The sequence below is a fragment of the Oryctolagus cuniculus genome, chromosome 6, assembly GCF_051225735.1.
Source record: "Oryctolagus cuniculus isolate XC-2025 breed Fujian yellow rabbit chromosome 6, ASM5122573v1, whole genome shotgun sequence".
Classification (NCBI taxonomy): Eukaryota; Metazoa; Chordata; class Mammalia; order Lagomorpha; family Leporidae; genus Oryctolagus; species Oryctolagus cuniculus.
The window spans coordinates 15463128-15475576 of record NC_142872.1 but is presented as its reverse complement, the minus strand read 5'-3'; the positions used below and the strand labels follow the sequence as shown (position 1 = coordinate 15475576).

The 12449-nt window shown below is 53.5% G+C and overlaps 1 protein-coding gene across 6 annotated transcripts in view; it reads left to right on the top strand.

The window, feature by feature from the left end:
• Positions 1 to 8542, top strand: part of ZNF608 (zinc finger protein 608) — a 104851-nt gene extending 96309 nt beyond the window's left edge. For 5 of the 6 annotated variants that reach the window (XR_016235280.1, XM_089334895.1, XM_089334896.1 and 2 more), the window contains 5 exons: positions 1243 to 1660; positions 2072 to 2244; positions 3727 to 3880; positions 6295 to 6376; positions 7537 to 8542. Coding sequence is in view for 5 of the 6 variants with exons in the window: in XM_089334895.1 (XP_089191021.1) it covers positions 1243 to 1660; positions 2072 to 2244; positions 3727 to 3880; positions 6295 to 6376; positions 7537 to 7543 (834 nt within the window). In the remaining variant the exon portion in view is untranslated. Of the gene's footprint in view, positions 1 to 1242; positions 1661 to 2071; positions 2245 to 3726; positions 3881 to 6294; positions 6381 to 7536 lie in introns of those variants that run through there. The other variant, XM_051843369.3, reaches the window with a different exon arrangement.
• The last annotated feature ends 3907 nt before the right edge of the window (positions 8543 to 12449 follow it).

The following is a 12449-nucleotide window of genomic DNA, read 5'->3' as shown; positions in this document are numbered from 1 at the left end:
CAAGTTCCCGTCCACCTCCGAGGCTGTGGGTGTCCTCTCTCTCAGATGCTCGTGTCCGGTTGGTTAGCATCTTCTAGGAGAATGCAAACCGGGCCCCTGCATTCACCCTGGCCGTTCATGATCTTTTTTGTTTGTTGAACGGAATGTGGGCCCTAGGTGTCTCTCCCCCGGGCTCTGTCTTACTCCCTGTGTTAACTGCCCCAAAGCAGAGCTCAGAGGTGCGCACTTGTGAGCAGAGTTTGGGAGGGGCCCCAAGGTCAGCCAGCCTGAGAACCCGTGAACCCGGGTTGCGGTGCAGCCGTGCGTGCGCCAGCTCATCCTGTCCCTGCTGACTCGCCAGCTGCACCGAGCATTGGTCCTGGTATTTCCCAGCCTCAGAAACCCTCGTCCTCGCCATCTCCCCCAACCCCCCTGCAGTGCTGAGAGCGTCCCTGGTGAACCAGACGGGAACTCCTCCCCCGCTACACGCCTGCCACAGGCCAGGAGGATGCCGAGCCCCCACACCCCCACCTTCCCAGGCTGCAGCCCGGCGGCTGCCCCGCAGGGCTCCATCAGAAGCATCTGACCCGGGGGCGGGGTTGGGGGAGAGGCGGGGTGCATAGATGGTTCTGTGTTTCTCATAGAGAAGCCATCTTGTGTGCTCTCAATTTGAACTTGTGTTTTGGCTGAGATGTTAGCGTTTGACGAGAAGTGAGCCGATGTACCAAGCGAACCTCAGCCGTAGCAGACACAGAAGTGTGTTAGGAATCCCAGGGTTTTTCCTCCACCTCAGCGATGTTAGCAGGTGTTGTAATTACATAAACTGACCCTTACTAGCTTACACTGGGGTTTTTAAAAAATTATTTTTTTTGTTTTTAAACCTAGATGAGATAGTAAAAGGAGAATGAGGGTTGGAATTAGCATGTCTGATGGCGTTATTTATGCGAAGTGACCTTAGTTCCAGCAGACTGGAGTCTGGAGCACAGCTCCGCTATTGGACACTGATGTGACCTTGACCTTGATGTTGCTTGTAAAATTTGGTCTTGTCATCTGTACGAGGAACCCGTGGTATCGCCTACCCCAGAAATGATTTGCTTGGTGCGGGAAGGGGGTAAAGCTATTGGCCCAGTGCCTGACACATACATAAATGTTAAGTTACTATCAGAAGTCAGAGGCGTAGTGCTGTCGTGACGATGTAATGGGTTTTCTTAGAAATTGAAATTTGCAGACACACACACACACACAAATCTCTTTTTCATTTAGGACCCAGATTCAAGGACTTGGCATCATTATGTGTACCAGCCCAAATATCTGGAGCAGCAAAAGTCCGAAGAGCTTGACAGAGAGAAGAGATTGAAAGAGGACAGTCCGAGGAAAACCCCTAACAAGGAGGGCGTGGCGTCCAGCCTTCCCGTGTCCTTGGCGAGCATCAAAGAGGAGCCCAAGGAAGCCAAGCGTCCCGATTCCCAGCCGCTGGAGGAGAACAAGCTGAAGAGCGACGACCGGAAGACCCCTGTGAACTGGAAGGACTCGCGGGGAAGCCGCGTGGCCGTGTCCTCCCCCATGAGTCAGCACCAGTCCTACATCCAGTACCTGCACGCGTACCCATACCCGCAGGTGTACGACCCCAGCCACCCCGCCTACCGGGCGGTCTCGCCTGTCCTCATGCACAGCTATCCTGGTACGTGCCGAACGCTCTGACTGCACGTGAGTGGGGGGCTTGGCGTCTGTGATGGTCCAGTGTGCCTGTTAGACTGACAGAGCCTTTATCGCCTGGGAAAATAGCCTAAGCGCTTCCTGTCGTAATCATTACGGCTGCCATTGCTTCCACTTAAGCAGACGCACAAGTGTATGAAGTGGCCGTAAGCTCCGTTCTGTATGTAACCTCCGTTCACCAGGATGGATAAACTGGGGGAAGAAAATGGGCGCACGTGGTCCCTGCAGTTTAAGGATGACGGAGCCCGGTCCTCATGTGACCCCCTGTGTTGAGATCCCCACCTCTCATCCCACGGTCCTGTAGCCTGAGGGATTCTGTGTTCTGTCGCCAAGGTGTAGCCTGTAACTCGATGCAGCCTTTGTCGTGTGTCTGCAGGGGCCTATCTCTCGCCAGGATTTCATTACCCTGTCTACGGGAAGATGTCGGGGAGGGAAGAGGCCGAGAAAGTCAACACCAGCCCCAGCATCAGCGCGAAAGCAGCCACCGAGTCGAAAGCCCTGGATCTGCTGCAGCAGCACGCCAGCCAGTACCGCAGCAAGTCTCCCGTCGTAAGCCGCCGGCCACTGCTGTGTTTGGGGGCGCCCTGGGGGGCAAGCTAGAGAAGGGTTGGGAGCCCCAGCTGTGAATTCAGGGGTGCTGTGTTATCCCAGCACACAAGGAGCGAGCGCTGAAGGGTGAGGCTGTGTCACACGGAAGGGGACATGTAGTCGAGGTCCGTGTGGCTGTAGCAGGCTTCCCTGTTGGAAAATCTCGCGTCAGAACTCACTCACCCAGGGCTGGAGTTTAGATGCGTGGGGGCCAGCTTGTGGCACAAAAGCCATTTTTTTTTTTTTTAATAAAAGCCGGAGAAATTAAGTCCTGGAGGATTCTGTCGTACAGCCTGCCTGTAGCTAAGTAGTTCAGAGCCTGCAAGCCCTTGATCCATTGGGCAAATTGTGCTTTTTGAAAGTGTTTTTCTTTTGGGATAGGTTTGTAAAAAATCTGGGACTCTAGTGTACAAGTTCAGATGGGCTCCTTCTCCTCAGACAGTGGAGTCCGGTGCAGTCACTTGGGCGCAGTGGCTCAGAGCAGGTAGCCTGAGCTGGCCGTATGTCCTGCTCCCCACCTGTGCGAGCACGGGTGGGGCTCAGACCCACCCCACCCCCCAGCCTGCATCCCTCGGTGTCCACACTGGGCGCCTGGCTTCTGCAGCGGTCTGAGCTGTCAGCGGTCTCCCCTGCCTCTCGGTCAGTTTCCTGCTGGGGGCTGTTCAGGAGCAGAGCCGAGGGCCCGGTGCCCTCTTGGTGTCGTTCAGGCGTGGAGTAGAGTCTTGCACGGGTGAGGCTCCTAGGCAGGGCCCAGCCGCCTGGCTCTGGAGCGAGGGCTGTCGCGGCTGCGCTCTGGCTTAGGTCAGCGCCCTGGGACTGTGCCGACACAGTGCAGGTGCATAGGGGAAGAGGACTTGGGTGAAAGGGTGGGGCTTCTGAAAGGCACACATGTGCAGGAATGCACAGTCCTTCACCGTCCCGGGACGGTGGCTGTGGGCTGCTGACGTCCCCGACTAGATGGCGGCGGACTGTTTGTGGGGCTGCGTCTTTGAAGGGTGCGAAGCGGTTATGGATGCGTTGAAGATGATGAGAAAGTCTCTCGCCCACAAATTACCAGTTTAAAAGTCTAAATGGAAAGCATGGGTTTAAAGATGCAGCTCCAGGGCCTTGTCTCCCTGAATGCTTGTGGAGGAGTTGTTCCTGGGGCATGGTCCAGCCTGGGACACGGTCCAGCCTGCAGCTGCGAGTGAGCCCAGGGCTGCTGTCTCCCTGCTGCAGCCATGCAGGAGACCCTTGGTGCCGCTGCGGATCCCCTCCCTTAGTCGTTGGCTTGAACTCCAGCGGGAGGCAACCCTGAATTATCAGATGAGCAAAGACTGCTGTGTCTGTCTGTCCACCCCTCAGGGGTCAGCGGGCTCTAGCAGCGGGACAGGGTGGTGTGGTGCTCCTGCTGGTGCGTCCGGAGGTGTTCACTTGGGGTGTTGTTTCTCTTCTCTCCTGCAGCCGGTGGAGAAGGCAGCGGCTGAGCGGGAACGGGAGGCCGAGAGGGAACGAGACCGCCACTCGCCGTTCAGCCAGCGCCACCTGCACACACATCACCACACCCACGTGGGCATGGGCTACCCGCTGATCCCCGGGCAGTACGACCCCTTTCAAGGTCAGCAGCGCCGTCCTTGTGGTGTCTTTGTTCCACCTGCCCTGGGGAACGGTTGCTGAAACTGCCTGACCCCACCTTCCAGTAAAAACGCGGAGTGTTGAGTTGCCTTTAGCTGTGGGGAGGGCTCTCTGCCTCTTCCCCCAGTACAGCCCAGGCCCTGCCCGCAGCTCTGTGTTCTGTTGGGACACGGCGTGGCTCCTGCATGGTAATCGTCATGCGTTGCTGGGTGATGTTACCGGGCGCTCAGGGTTATCTCGCAGGCTGAGGATGGTGGCCGGCGCCTGGGACGCTGACCGTAGCAGTAGAAAGATCAGATAGGGACTGTGGGGGCACAGCAGAGAAGACGGGGCTGGGGGTGGCCACCACGACATGGTTTGTTTCATCTCTGCAGCCTGTTTTCCCAAGCAAGTTGCATGAGTAACTAGACCAGATGTAACACTATGCTCAAGGGTCTTGCAGCCCTTCCCTCGCTGAAGGGGGTGGGGGGAGGGTTGAGAAGGGGCGACCTTCTTTCGGAGCGCAGAGTGGGTGCAGGGGAGCCTTGGCTGCGTGGGGGGGTCCCCGGCTGGCAGCAGCACAGCAGGCTGTGTTTGCTCACGGATCTGGAGGCTGAGAGTTGGCGATGAGGGTGCCAGCAGCCGCCGTAGCTGGATGCTGGTGTGGCCAGGCGTGTGTGTGTGTGTGTGTACATGTTTATATGTATATGTGTGTAGGTGTGTCCATGTGCGTGTACGTGTAATGGGTGTGTACGTGTTTATGCCTACGCATAAATCGGCGCACATGTATGTATGCACATGTTTATGTATGTGTATACATGTAGGCATTGTGTGCACATGTGCATGTATGTGTGTTGTGTGCACCCGTGTGTTTCTGCATATGTGTGCGTTTTATGTGTGTGCGTATGCTCATATGTGTGTGAGCACGTGCATGTGTGTACGTGTTTGTGTGTGTATGCATATGTGTGTGAATGCATGTGTGTGTGTGTGTGTGTGTGTGTGAAGCTCTCCAGGGTCTCCTCTCACAAGGACCTAGTTGTACGAGGGCTCCGCCTTCGTGACCTCACTTCACGTCACCCCTTTGAGCCCCTGTTTCTAAACTTACTCACAGTGGTGGGTACAGCATCCCCATGTAGGGTGAGGCACGATCTAGTCTAGACATAGTTCTTCCCTGGTGCCTCTTGCCCAGCTGTGTGCCTATCAAGTAAGACGGTGACACCGGAGACTCTTCCGGGAATGGGAAGGGAGTGACCGGGGCAAAGGGTGGTTCTGATTCATTCAGCCCCTGCGGCCTTCCGTCAGCTGTCGTGTTCCAAGAGAGCCCCTCTCGTCCCTGACTGGCTTGAGCTGAGTGTGAGCAAGCTTGGAAGAGAAAGGGGTTTCATTTCTAGCACCTGTGCATCTGCGGCGAGGTCTGGAGGGCCGGACAGTGGGGCACTTTCAGGGGGCCGGTCTGTGACTGTAGCGCCCTCAGTTCCCTCCGGGGAAGGAAAACAGACGCAAGTCCAGGACAGGCAGAGAGCAGCCTTCCTTAGGTTTGCGTTTGTTGACTTCCCCCGCCCCTGCCCGGTACCACTTTCTGTAGACATTAAAAGAAGTCCACACTTGAGTGATCCCGTCCTCGGAGTGCCGCCTTTCTCTTACATGTTAACACTGTTTCTGGGTTTGATTTAGACTGAGATGACTTCTGAGTTTAATTTACTGATGGTGTGTGCTTTTTTAAAAAAGCTTTTTTATGTTAAATAATATACACAGAGAGGGGTGGGGGGGGGAGGGAGAGAACTTCCGTCCCCTGGTTCACTCCCTGAATGGCCTCAGTGACTGCAGCTGGTTCAGAGCAAAGCCAGGAGCCTGGAGCTCCATCGGGGTCTCCCATGTGTGTGGCAGGGGCCCATGCACTTGGGCCATCCTCTGCTGCCTTCCCAGGTGCATAAGCAGGGGAGCTGGATTGGAAGTGGAGCAGCTGGGACTCGAACCCTTCCTCCTATGGTATGCCAGCATCGCAGGAGGCCGCTTAACCCGCTGGGCCCCAGTGCTGGTCCCTGATCGCGTGTGCCTACGGGAAGGGGAGAGCGTTGAAGCGATCCAAGCATCCGCGCAGTGTCGCGACCTCAACAGCGTGCCTTCTGCTGGCTGGGCTTACCTGGACTTACTCTTTGTCCTGAGCTCCCGCTTGAGGCAGGCTTGCACACCGTTCAGTGCCATGCAGAGCCGGAGAGCTGGCCTGCTCTGTCCACTGCGGAAACCGTGGGGGGTGTGGCGGAGGGGTTGGGACTGGGCAGGCCGGGGGCAGACCACCGTGGGTTTGGTCGACACAGGACGCATTGCTGCCTGCAGCCCTCAGCTGTGCAGCCTGTGTGCTGGGAGCTTTCTTATCCTGGGAAAGGTCACCAAACGCTGCGTTCTTCCCTCCATTAGGCTTGACCTCTGCCGCCCTGGTGGCCTCCCAGCAGGTGGCTGCCCAGGCCTCTGCCTCAGGAATGTTTCCTGCACAGAGAAGGTGAGTCTCCTCCGTACTCTGAGCAGTTGGGAGGGAGCAAGCACACAGGCTGCTGAGGCCAAACCCTCGGCTCTGTGGTGTTCACAGCATGGCGCTGGACGTGCGTGTTCGACAGGTGTGCTGCACCTGCAGCCCGCGTGCCGTGAACCCCATCCCGTAGATGCGCCGTGGATTGATAGCACACTGACCCGGTTTTTAGGCAGTTCGAGTTCTCTCGGGTTATCCTTGCACTTGGTGGAAAAGAATTCACCGTGACTCCCTGCATTGGGTTTCAAATAAAGTCAGAGGTGGACAGACTTGTTTTCATGATGCTGGAGATAATACTTATCCTATGTTTTTTTTTAATTTGTTTTTTATTTATTTGAAAGGCAGATTTACAGGGGTGGAGGGAAGGGGGAGACAGGGAGATTGTTGGTTCAGTCCACAAATGGCTGCAAAAGCTGAGGCTATGCCAGCCTGAAGCCAGAAGCTTCAGTCTGGTCTCCCATGTGGGTGCATGGGCCTACGCGCTCGGGCCATCCTCCGCGGCCTTCCCAGGCCAGTAGAAGGGAGCTGGATCAGAAGTGGGGCAGCTTCACAGGCGGCTGCTTACCCCGCTACAACACTGCACCACCAGCCCCTCCTGTGATATTTTTAATGATTCGTCAGGTTATTTTTAAGAAGGAAAGTAGGCCAGCGCCGCAGCTTACTAGGCTAATCCTCTGCCTGTGGCGCCGGCACACTGGGTTCTAGTCCTGGTCAGAGCGCCGGATTCTGTCCCGGTTGCCCCTCTTCCAGGCCAGCTCTCTGCTGTGGCCAGGGAGTGCAGTGGAGGATGGCCCAAGTGGTTGGGCCCTGCACCCCATGGGAGACCAGGAGAAGCAGCTGGCTCCTGCCATCGGATCAGCACACCGGCCGCGGCGGCCATTGGAGGGTGAACCAACGGCAAAGGAAGACCTTTCTCTCTGTCTCTCTCTCTCACTGTCCACTCTGCCTGTCAAAAAAAAAAAAAAGGAAAGTAACTGATCGGGGGTTAAATTCCTGTACAATGAGTGTTTGTCTCCCTGTGAGATCCCTGGAATTGGGTCCCACGGGTTGAGAAGTAGAAGGGGCCGTGCGGGGTGAGGGGTGCGGGCCGCTGTTTCGGGAGCCCTGTGCTAAGCTGTGCCTTTCTCTTGCAGAGAGTAACAGGAGTGGAAGTGTCCGTGGCCATGTGACTGGATCACATGGGGAAGGCTTTATACAGACATCAGTTCCATGGTGTTAATTTGAAATGCCTTAATGGCAGGCAAAAACCAGTCATTTCATTTTTGTAAATTACAGATTTTATCACAGAGTAACAAATGTTGCTGTAATTAAACTTCTGTTTTATATATATATATATATACGTATACATATCTGTATATATACATATATATATAAATATATATATATATATTCTTTACTTTTTGTATCAGTAACCAGGCTCGCACACACAGGGTCTGCTACCAGTCAGTGAAAGGAGATTTTTAAAGACATACCTGTCACGTTGAGAAGTGTTAGCCGTGTTCGAACGGCTGCTTTTCCTTTTTCTTTCCTTTTCCTTTGCAACTGTAAATAAATACCGTTCCGTATCGTGTGCCTGAACCTTGCATCTCCTTCCTGTGTTTCCCAGAAGCCCCTCAGTGAGGCGACGACACTTGGGTACAATGTAGATGTCTACTTGGTGGCTCCTGTGAAAGACGCATCAGTGGAACATGTTGCTGTGGTCACTGTGTGTGCTTGTGTATCGTGGGAAAAAATACTTTTGGAAGGCATGGGGTTGCCAGTACCACAAAAACTGTGTTGTATATAATGTAAACATGGAAAGGGGGAGACGGTGAGCATCTGTGAATAATGAGGTGTCATTTTTGGATAATCTTGAATGGCAGATAACCCAATAGCCTGCGTACCAGAGACATCTGTGATTGTTCTATTACTTGAATAGTCCTGCGGTCCTTCTTTTTGTTCTGTTTTGTTTTTTTTAAATGTTTACAATTATCCAGTTTTAGAAAAGAGAGACTTTAACGCCATTGCCTGGTTACTTGTTTTATGCTGTAATCTAGTTTATTTTATGTAAAATGTATATTGAATGCTTTCCTTTTTTATACCTGCCTTAAATAATTTGGCAATCAGAATTAAAAAAGGTTTTTTTTTTTTTATAATGGCTTCTTGTCTGTCTCGTGTTATTTCTGGCTGGCTGAGAGTGACCCACACTTTCAAACGAGGGTTTCTGCGTCTCGAAACCTGAATGCTTAACAGAACAGTGCCCAGACATTCACCTTTGTATGGAAGAACACAGGCTTACTTCTTAGTGCTGTATTTAACTGAGTGACTGTGCACTTACTAAGGGCTGTCTTCCCCCAGCGTGAGGCGTCTCATCCCTACAGATGGGTCCTGATGCATTTCTGCTGTGTGGACTGACAGGCCAGATGTAAATCCAGGGACATGGGGACAGGAGCTAAAACGCATCAGCCAGGCAGCCAGCGGGCGTTGAACTGCTTTACTGGAATGTTCCGTGCCACACTTGAACTCCGCCTGCCCTCTCCCTCCTTTCCTCCCAGCCACTACTCACCCCGGGCACTGTGCAGAGCACTAGGGTAAAGCATGGATTGAACAGACAGCCACTCCTGCCCGCGTAGAGCTGGCATTTTCTAGGGCCTGGGCAAGATACGTTCGTAACATTCAGGGGTGTTAGATACTGGAGGAGCGCAGCCCAGCCAGAGGAGCAAAGCCCGGCAGGGGCAGGAGGCCAGTATGGGGCAGTAAACGGTGCTGAGCAGAGTCCATGGGGAGGCCTTGGGACCAAGCCAGGAGGCCTGGTTGCCCTGCGGAGGTGGAGAAGCAGGTGCAGGGCCCTCCGGGGGAGGGTGCACGGGCACTGGCGCTGGCAGGGGATCAAGGCTCAATCCAGCTGTAGGCTTTTAGGACTTGACTGTAATGGCTAAGTACAGGTTCTGCGCCTTGGATTACCAAGAGGTTAGATTGGCAGAATTGGTCTTGGTGTAATTTGGTTGGTTCTATTGGGAGGCATTGGCTTCACAAATGAATGGACTTTTTGCCATCGCGAGGGGCACCTCCCTGCCTTTGAAAGGCCACCTGCAGGTGTCACATTTGCTGCCTGCCTTTGGAGCCCCGTCTGTGTTCTTCGTATGTTTCAGTGGTAGGATAGTTTTTCTCCCAAGTTCCAGCCTGTCTTTGAAATTTCATTTGTGTCTCCATGTGTGAAACCATTGCTTATGGTGCCTGTTCCTGCACTTGCAAGGGTCCTCATGTATTTCTCATCGTCTTGAAGCTATTAAAATTTTCAGTTCTTAAGCCATGTGTTGATGTGTCCTTGAAGATTTATTCTCACTTTGTTAAAAACAGGTGTGTATCCCCTGTTCAGGTGTGACTGACAGAATCTGCTGGTTGTCTCATGTGGCCCAGTTTTTCGTTTCTGTCCCCCCCCCCTTAATTGTTTGAAAGGCAGAGTGACAGTGAGAGGGGAGAGACAGAAAGAGATCTTCCATCCGCTGGTTCGCTCCCCAGGTGGCTGCCAACAGCTGGGGCTGCACCAGGCTGAAGCCGCGTGAGTAGCAGGGGGCCCAAGTACCTGAGCCATCTGCTGCTTTCCCAGATACATGTGCAGGGAGCTGGCTTGGGAAGTGGGGCAGCTGGGACTTAAACTGGCGCTGTATCACAGGCTGCCGGCGTCCTCTGATCGGCCTCTTCGCTGCGGGCACCCAGGAGCAGAACTCAGGTCAGGGTCCATCTCCACCTGCTGAGCTGGCAGATTCCTGTGGGGAGCTGGGTCACATACATGGTGGATTTCTGATGACTGCCCTGATCTTAGGAAAACAGATTTTAAAAGCCGGGCACGGTGAAATCCCATCTTAGCTTTCAGCTGCAGAATGACTGGATGTGTGTTTATGGCACACCAGCTTTGTAATCACTTCTAGTGAGGTGGTGAAAGAGATAGGACCATTAATAAGTGCATCAGAACGTGCTTAACTCTGCCACTGTAATGAACAGGGTTGCTGGTACAGACAGCAGGATGCAAGGCCAAACACACGCAGTGCAATGCGAGCTGTGTTTCCCGAGGCTTTCGCTGGGGTATCCTTCCTGACTGGTTTGCATTCGTCACTACATGAAGTTTTGCGTCGTTCCCTCTCTGTGACATCTTTGCTGATGACCACGTGAATTGCCAAAGGCTAGAGCGTGTTGCTATGACGTCTGCCATTTCTCTGGCTGCGTACAGAGCAGTCAAGACCAAATGGTAAATTAAAGATTCCCAAAAGGCAGCGTCCTTGGCTTCCGTTATATTACTATGATGAATCTGCCATTAATGCGGCCTAATTGTTTTACTTTCGTGGACATAAAATCAGTCTCCTTTGTGACTAATAATAGAGTTTATTGATTTTACTAAATGTTACTCATCCTGGGCCTGCACACATCGGCTTGCCCCAAACACAGCCTGGGAGTTCACAGCGCTGACAGTGCACAGAACCCCTAGGCAGAGCCATGCTCACAGCGGTTGCCCCCTTGAATACAAGGTACTGAAAACATCTCTGCAGATCCACTGATTGCTGGATTAGGTGGCCTTTTCATGGAAACTTGCCGTTGATGTCCAGGTCATTAACAGTTACAGCGGAGAAAGCCTGGCCTTGCACATTCACACTGCCAGGGGCCCTGGTGGACAGTGGTCCGCGGATAACCGGGGTGAAGGCTTCTGGCCGATACATGATTGACCAGCGGCTTCAAGGATCATTGCGGGCCATTCATTGCGTCCCCAGCTGTTTGCTTTCATTCTGACTGAGGATCTCTGCCATGGATTCTTCACTTCTTAACAAGGTCACTCCTGAGCGTGCGGGTTGGTTCTCAGCCCAGTTACTGTGGACATGCGAGACTGTTCTGTGCCACCAGCAACCTCCTTGGCGAGTGACAGCCAATCGGCCCTGTGACTGGGAGGACCCCTGCTTGGCCCTGTCCGCACGGACACCACGGCCTTTCCTGGAACTTTGTGGCTTTCGGGGGTGGCTCCTGGTAGTCCTGTGCAGGTAAAATGGGGGTGTTCATTGATAAAGCCAGACCAAACCTCCAGGTGTTTTTTTTTTTTTTTTAATTTTTTTTAATTTGAAAGGCAAAGCAGCAGCACAGGAAAGAGAGATATCTTCTGTCTGCTCATTCATTCCCCAAATGGTTACAACGGCTGGGGCTGGTCCAAGCCAAAGTCAGAAGCCTGGAGCCCCAACAAAGCCTCCCACACGGGTTCAGGGGCCCAAGCACTTGGGCCGTCTTCCTCTGCCTTCCCAGGCGCATTAGCAGGGAGCTGGATCAGAAGTGGAGCAGCCGGGACTCAAACGGGTGCCCTCACATGGGATTCCTGCAGGACTGGCAGCAGCTTAGCTCCCTGGGTCACAAGCAGAGCTCCAGGTTTTTAAAGAACATTGTGGGATGCAGATGTTAGCATAACAATGAGTACTTTGATAAGGTTGAAAATGACTTCCATTTTAACACTTGGGTGCATAATTCCGTTCACAGCACATCAATTAGCAACACTAGCCCTCCAAGAGACATAATTTTCCATGGAATGAAGCCTGTGAAGGTAGAAAACCTGAGAAAAAATGGGTAATTGTCAGGTTACAATTGATTGAACTTGGATTTGCTTCCCACAGGGAGGGCCTTTTGTTTCATGCACAAGAATTAAATTGTAAGAGGTTCTCAATACACACAATGCATTTCAGGGACGTTTTTCTTTCTCGCTTCGACACTTGAAGATCCGGGAAAGGAAACATGCCAAAACCCGACGTGGGGGAGAAAACCGTGGTCTCCGGGGCCGTGGGGAGCAGAGGTGCACACAGGTGCAGGAGCAGGTGTGTGGTCCAGTCAGACCGTGGCAGGACCCTTGTCCACGTGCTGTGCACGAAGCCACAAGCAGCACAGTGGCCAGAGCTCAACGGAGTCTGTGAGGGACGTGGCCCATCCCGGCACTCGGCGAGGGCCCTCCATCACGTGGGCAGGACAGGGAAGGGAGAAGCGCGTTGGACCCATCCTTGCGTCCCAGGAGCCACTTGATCTGTTCCCCCTGCATCCT